The following is a 7,500-nucleotide window of genomic DNA, read 5'->3' as shown; positions in this document are numbered from 1 at the left end:
GCCATCAATTCCTGAACCAATTCGAGCAAACTGAGCATTATAGGAGTGTGTTTCAACTTCTTTACCAGGAGTCCTCAAACTTCTTTCTCTAAGGGCCACATAAAGTTTCCTTTCTTTATTAGGGTCGGTCTGACACAGGAAATGACTAGCAGTGTTATTGTAGAGATTTTATTATGATTTAAATATATTTATTTTGCCTCCTAATGCTGGATTCGTTTTTATTTTGTTTTGTACCATACAGACAAATGAGCCTCACTTTTCAAGAGATTTATCACCTATTAGAAGAGCATTATTACTGTCATACTGTCATTTTTATCATATTCACTGCTATTGAAATCAAATCATTTACTTTTGCATTATTAAGTGATTCTAACAAATAATTAGGCTACACTATTAACTAGAGGTCAATAGATACTGGATTTTACCGATAACCATATCTAGGTTGGATTATTATTATTTTTTACATACACAACATAACACTCCATGTAAAATAGTACAAAACTTTATTACAGTAATAAAAAAACAGACTAAATCCTGGATAGAATTTCATTAATACATATAGTTATATAATTAATAAATTATAAATAATAACTATCATACATCACTCTCTATGCAGCACGCAGTCTCACGTGCCTGGCATGTGTGTGTCTCACTGTGAGTCTCACCGGAAGCCAGAAAATCTATCGGTATTAGATTTTTGTCAATAACCGATAGTTCCAGGGATCAATTTCACGATCTCTATTAATAACTAAGTGACATTTCACTGCATGTCGTACCCTGTATGTATGTGTATGTGACAAATAAAATTTGATTTGATTTGATTTGACATTTTAGTTCAAAAAGCAACCTTTGTTATCAAAAACAGATTATCAAATATGAGTAGAGGACTGGTTCAAATGTGGGGGCTGCAGTTTTGGGACGGCTGGCATGTAAAGTGCTTATAAAGTGCTTAATAAAGGAGTTTTATCCAAAAGTCTATCATGCATCCCCAAATCAGACATACAGGGTAGTAGATGGGGTGTAGAGCATATATCTCTGTATCAGACATACCTGCGGTATATCTCTGAATCATATGTACGGGGTAGTAGATAGGGGGTAGAGCGTATATCTCTGAATCAGACGTACGGGGTAGTAGACGGGATGTAGAGCGGTATATCTCTGATTCAGACGTATGGGGTAGTAGACGGGGTGTAGAGCGGTATATCTCTGAATCAGACGTACGGTGTAGTAGTCGACGGGATGTAGAGCGGTATATCTCTGAATCAGGAATATGGGGTGGAAGACTGGGTGTAGAGCGATATATCTCTGAATCAGACGTACGGGGTAGTAGACGGGGTGTAGAGCGGTATATCTCTGAATCAGAAGTACGGGGTAGTAGACAGGGTGTAGAGCGGTATATCTCTGAATCAGACGTAAGGGGTAGTAGACGGGGTGTAGAGCGGTATATCTCTGAATCAGATGTATGGGGTAGTAGACAGGGTGTAGAGTAGTATATCACTGAATCAGACGTACGGGGTAGTAAACAGGGTGTAGAGCAGTATATCTCTGAATCAGATGTACGGGGTAGTAGACGGGGTGTAGAGCGGTATATCTCTGAATCAGACGTACGGGGTAGTAGATAGGGTGTAGAGCAGTATATCTCCAAATCAGACGTACAGGGTAGTAGACGGGATGTGGAGCGGTAAATCGCTGAATCAGATGTACGGGGTAGTAGACAGGGTGTAGAGCGGTATATCTCTGAATCAGACGTACGGGGTAGTAGACGGGGTGTAGAGCGGTATATCTCTGAATCAGATGTACGGGGTAGTAGACAGGGTGTAGAGCGGTATATCTCTGAATCAGACGTACGGGGTAGTAGACGGGTGTAGAGCGGTATATCTCTGAATCAGACGTACGGGGTGTAGAGCGGTATATCTCTGAATCAGACGTACAGGGTAGTAGACAGGGTGTAGAGCGGTATATCTCTGAATCAGACGTACGGTGTAGTAGATGGGTGTAGAGCGGTATATCTCTGAATCAGACGTACGGGGTAGTAGACGGGATGTGGAGCGGTAAATCGCTGAATCAGATGTACAGGGTAGTAGACAGGGTGAAGAGCAGTATATCTCTGAATCAGATGTACGGGGTAGTAGACAGGGTGTAGAGCGGTATATCTCTGAATCAGACGTACGGGGTAGTAGACGGGATGTAGAGCGGTATATCTCTGAATTAGACGTACGGGGTAGTAGATAGGGTGTAGAGCGGTATATCTCTGAATCAGATGTACGGGGTAGTAGACGGGATGTAGAGCGGTAAATTACTGAATCAGATGTACAGGGTAGTAGACAGGGTGTAGAGCGGTATATCTCTGAATCAGATGTACGGGGTAGTAGACGGGATGTAGAGCGGTAAATCACGAATCAGATGTACGGGGTAGTAGACAGGGTGTAGAGCGGTATATCTCTGAATCAGATGTACGGGGTAGTAGACAGGGTGTAGAGCGGTATATCTCTGAATCAGACGTACGCGGTAGTAGACGGGATGTAGAGCGGTATATCTCTGAATCAGACGTACGGGGTAGTAGATAGGGTGTAGAGCGGTATATCTCTGAATCAGATGTACGGGGTGGTAGACGGGATGTAGAGCGGTAAATTACGGAATCAGATGTACGGTAGTAGACGGGTGTAGAGCGGTATATCTCTGAATCAGATGTACGGGGTAGTAGACGGGATGTAGAGCGGTAAATCACTGAATCAGATGTACGGGGTAGTAGACAGGGTGTAGAGCGGTATATCTCTGAATCAGATGTACGGGGTAGTAGACGGGATGTAGAGCGGTAAATCACTGAATCAGATGTACGGGGTAGTAGACGGGATGTAGAGCGGTAAATCACTGAATCAGACGTACGGGGTAGTAGACAGGGTGTAGAGCGGTATATCTCTGAATCAGATGTACGGGGTAGTAGACAGGGTGTAGAGCGGTATATCTCTGAATCAGACGTACGGGGTAGTAGAGGGGGTGTAGAGCGGTATATCTCTGAATCAGATGTACGGGGTGGTAGAGGGGGTGTAGAGCACATACATTTAAGATACAAATTACAACAAAAGATTTAGACATAGAGAGTAAAATATTTACTCACCTGTGAGGATCAGAAGTGGTGTGGTGTACATCACCGCCATCTCACTGCACTGGGAGAAATGAGACACTCACAGGTGTATATGTGTGTGAGGGGGTTTTATATCCGTTGGTGTGTGTGTGTGTGTGTGTGTGTGTGTGTGTGTGTGTGTGTGTGTGTGCCAGAGAGGTGGTTAGTCTGCTCCCTCCCTCTGAGTCTGTGTTTTTAAGACATTAGAAGCTGTGATTATAGTTTACAGGAAGCTGAACTTTAATGCACTGTATATTTTCCACATCACACAGTTCATAGTGTCTGTTATTACACACACTGTGTAGTGCACACTCATACAGAAGGCTGTATTCAAAACCCCTCACTTCTCTATATAATAGTGTACAGAACTCTCTCCTGTTTATTACTGAATGGTGAGACATTATGGAGATCCCTGAGATCCCAGTGTGGAGGAGAGTCATGTGACACTGTGGGGTTTTCCATCATCATGAGACCCTGGGCCACTGATAAAACAGAACATATGAGATGGCATCAAAAAGTTTAAATAAAAGGCTGCACACAGTCACATCAGAGAATCAACCTTCATAAGTCCTGTGTACATCGGGAGCTGTGCAACCGGTGCTGTTCTGTTCACGTGCCCGCCCTGTCACCGAGCTCCTTCTCAAACTTACTCGGCAGAAACATCACATTATCAATTCCACACCCACCCTACTCACCCTCTTCCTGAAGATGAAGATCCAGCTCAAAGGTCGCAATTTTGACACTGCTAATGAGATCCACCACGAATTGCAGAAGGTGCTTAGCATGCTTTGTAAAGAAGATTTGGTAGACCCGTTCCATAAGAAAGTTGAGAGCACTGTATTGCTGTGCAAGGGGACTATTTTAAAGGATGATCATGTGGAAACAAATTAATAAATGGGGGGTGTAAATACAGCAAATTAAAATGAAATGGTATTTTCTAAATATAATAGTAAACGTGAATCGACTGTATTGTTTTTTGTTCATTTTGCTCTCTTGGGGGTTTAAGTTTAGTGGTAATGTATTATGTGTTAGCGGCCGGAGCTCCTTTAAGAAGGTAGTGGATGGAGGTAAGACATGTGACCGAGGCATCACATGCATCAAGAGTGAGTCATAGACAGACGTGGAAGAGAAAATCCAGTCATTTTCCAAAATAAAACATCGTTCAGAATCAGATCATAAATAAAACGGAAATAATGTAAGTTATGTATTCTTTCTGTGCGACCCGGCACCAACTGACCCACGGACCAGTGCTGGTCCACGGCCCAGGGTTTGGGGAACACTGCTGTAATTGACAGTGTACAGTTTATTGTTGCATATCAAGTTCATATCCTGAGAGTTTGATGGTGTTTTTGTTTTATTGTGTCACATCTTCTATAAGATCACATTATAGTGGCAGAAATGGCTGACATGTAATAACTGCTCCTTTAGTGGTAGTGACTGACTGACACTTTACAGCAGTGGTGGATGAAGTACACAAACCATGTAGTTAAGTGAAAGTCAGGTCAAGTCAATAAAGCTTTCATTGTCATTTCTACAATGACAATATCAGTAATGTGTAAAAGAGAAATATAAACAAGATGTACTTGTAAACATAAACACAATGTTGTGCAGAAACATTGCACATAATATATATTATGGGGACATGGATGTGTATGAAGTGAAGTGAAGTGAAGTAAACTGAGTAGTGAGTGTGTGTGTTGAGTTGAGGTTGTAACAGTTCAGTAACACACAGTTGAGTGTGTGTGTGTGTATGCACAGTCAGTGTGAAAGGCCTGAATGCTTCAGAACCCCTTTCCTGATGGCAGGAGTGTGAAGAGTGTGTGTAAGGGGTGTGTGTGTGAAGAGTGTGTGAGGGGTGTATGTGGGGGCTGTGTGTGAGGGGTGTATGTGAGAGCTGTATTTGTGAAGTGTGTGTGTGTGTGTGTGTGTGTGTGTGTGTGTGTGTGTGTGTGCGTGTGTGTGTGTGTGTGTGTGTGTGAGATGGTTGTGGGTGGTCATCCACAATGCTGTTGACTTTGCGGATGCAGCGTGTGGTGTAAATGTCAGTGATAGAGGGGAGAGATACTCCGATGATCTGAGACGGTGCAGTTCCCAAACCAGGCAGTGATGCTCATGATGGTCCTTCTGTAGAACATGTTCAGGATGGGGAGGAGGGAGAGGGGCTTTTCTCAGCCTTCTCAGGAAGTAGAGACGCTGCTGGGTTTTTTTGGTGATGGAGCTGGTGTTAAAGTGACCAGGTGAAGTTTTTTTGCCAGATGCACACCAACAAATTTGGTGCTCTTAAAGATTTCCACGGAGGATTTATTGATGATCAGTGAAGAATGGTCACCCTGTGTTCTCCTAAAGTCAACAACCATCTCTTTATTTTTGTCAATGTTCAGAGACAAGTTTTTGCTCCACACCAGGCTGTTAACCATTGCACCTCCTCTTTGTATGCTGACTCATCATTCTTGCTGATGAGAACAGCCACGGTCTTGTCATCTGCGAGCTTGATGATGTGATTTGCGCTGTGCATTGCTACAAAGTCGTGAGTCAGCAGAGTGAATAGCAGTGGGCTGAGCACACAGCCTTGAGGGGCCCCAGTGCTCAGTGTGGTGGTGCTGTAAATGCTGTTTCTGATCTGACTGAGGTTTCCCAGTCAGGAAGTCCAGGATCCAGTTGCAGAGGGAAGTGCTCAGGTGCTCAGCTCCTCAATCAGGTGCTAAGGGATAATTGTTTCAAATTCTGAACTGAAGTTTAAGAACAGCATTTGTACATAGGGGTCATTATTGTCCAGGTGGGTGAGGGCCAGATGTAGGGTCCTGAATATGGCATTGTTTGTGGAATGATGCAAACTGCGTATTGGACAATATGAAAACTGCATGGGGTCCAGTGCGGGTGGAAGCTGAGTCTTGATGTGCCTCATGACGAGCCTCTCGAAGCACTTCATCACGATGGGTGTGAGTGCAACGGGACGATATACATTGAGGCAGGAGACTGTAGACTTCTTTGGCACAGGGACGATGGTTGTTGTCTTGAGGCACGTAGGAACATTGGCACTGCTCAGGAAGATGTAGGAGATGTCAGTGAAGACATCCGCTAACTGTTCTGCACGTTATCTGAGCACTCTGCCAGGAATGTTGTCTGGTCCAGCAGACTTCTGTCAGCACGAAACGCGGCTAACCCGTCTAACTGGATGGCGGCTTCCGGAACTCTTGCTATGCTTATGCTTCCTGGAGCAGAGCTTCCGACGTCCCCTCCTCTGGCCACTGGGCTCAGGCGACACCGAGGACGGGGGCCTGGTCTTTGTAGCTGAGGTTGCAGCAAGCCGAGTCGTGAAGGTTATTAAGTACATCATCATGCATATTTGTTGTTGCATTGATTGCTGTACCATAACAGTATCTGGTGGTCGTATACATGAACACAGCTGTCTCTGGTGTCCATGTACTTGGAAAAGTCGAGCTAAAGACCGGAGTGGCCGCTGTGAGCTACTGCAATGCCGCCATCTTGGATCTAGGGTTATGATTAGGGTTAGGGTTAGTAAAGTAAAGATGTGCTTGGTAAAATATGACTCCAGTAAAGTAAAAGTGTCCTTTAAACTTCCACTTGAGTAAAAATACAGAGGTTTTCACCTTCAAATGTACTTAAGTATCAAAGTAGTGATTTATTATAACTCTAATGTTTCTGTGATCATTTTTATCACAAGATTCTTCACTTAATCACCTCAGTTTCTGTGTAAAGAATCGAATGTGACTCTCAGCACACTGATCTATTAATAGAACGATATTAATGACTCAAACACTGATTGATTTCTATTACAATCATCATGAACAAAAAACCTTTTCAAATACTTCAAAATTATGCAAATGAGGTCACGTGTGTGGTGGTGAGTTCGAGTCTGGAGTTTCTTCATCATTTATTCCTCTCTAAATGTTCTGCTTGATGTTGAACTGATGCTGAACCTGATTGGTGACTCGCTGCGTGTTTCACCAGTTACGTTTTTATCCTTAAATAAATAACAAGAAACGACTGATTTCACTAAATGCAGCTGATATTTTTAAGATGTAAGCACGATATTTGACTTTGAAATGGAGTGAAGTTAAAGTAAAAGTTTCCCCAAATGAAAATACTTAAGAAAAGTGCAAATACACGAATTTCAGATACACTTAAGTACAGTAACGAATTAACTGTACTTTTTACTGTCCCACACTTATTTTAGCCGCCCCCATCAATGGAAGTGACTGACTGACACTTTTTAGACGCTCCCTTAGCAGAAGTATTAAGTGTACTCTTTATAGACGCTCCCTTAGCGGAAGTAGTAAGTGTACATTTTATAGACGCTCCCTTAGCAGAAGTAGTAAGTGTACACTTTATAGAAGCTCCCTTAGTGGTAGTAG

At 43.1% G+C, this 7,500-nt stretch overlaps 1 protein-coding gene across 1 annotated transcript in view; it reads right to left on the bottom strand.

Moving 5' to 3' along the window:
- LOC124378303 (phospholipase A2-like) overlaps positions 1 to 3,252 on the bottom strand; it is a 6,149-nt gene extending 2,897 nt beyond the window's left edge. Inside the window, exon 1 of the mRNA XM_046837892.1 lies at positions 3,119 to 3,252. Coding sequence (XP_046693848.1) covers positions 3,119 to 3,158 — 40 coding nt within the window. The 5' untranslated portion in view covers positions 3,159 to 3,252. The remainder of the gene's footprint in view (positions 1 to 3,118) is intronic.
- Positions 3,253 to 7,500: the final 4,248 nt, after the last annotated feature.

The sequence above is a fragment of the Silurus meridionalis genome, chromosome 24, assembly GCF_014805685.1.
Source record: "Silurus meridionalis isolate SWU-2019-XX chromosome 24, ASM1480568v1, whole genome shotgun sequence".
NCBI classification, from domain to species: Eukaryota; Metazoa; Chordata; class Actinopteri; order Siluriformes; family Siluridae; genus Silurus; species Silurus meridionalis.
Note: the sequence above shows the minus strand (reverse complement) of the source record. Positions and strands in the feature narration are given on the sequence as shown.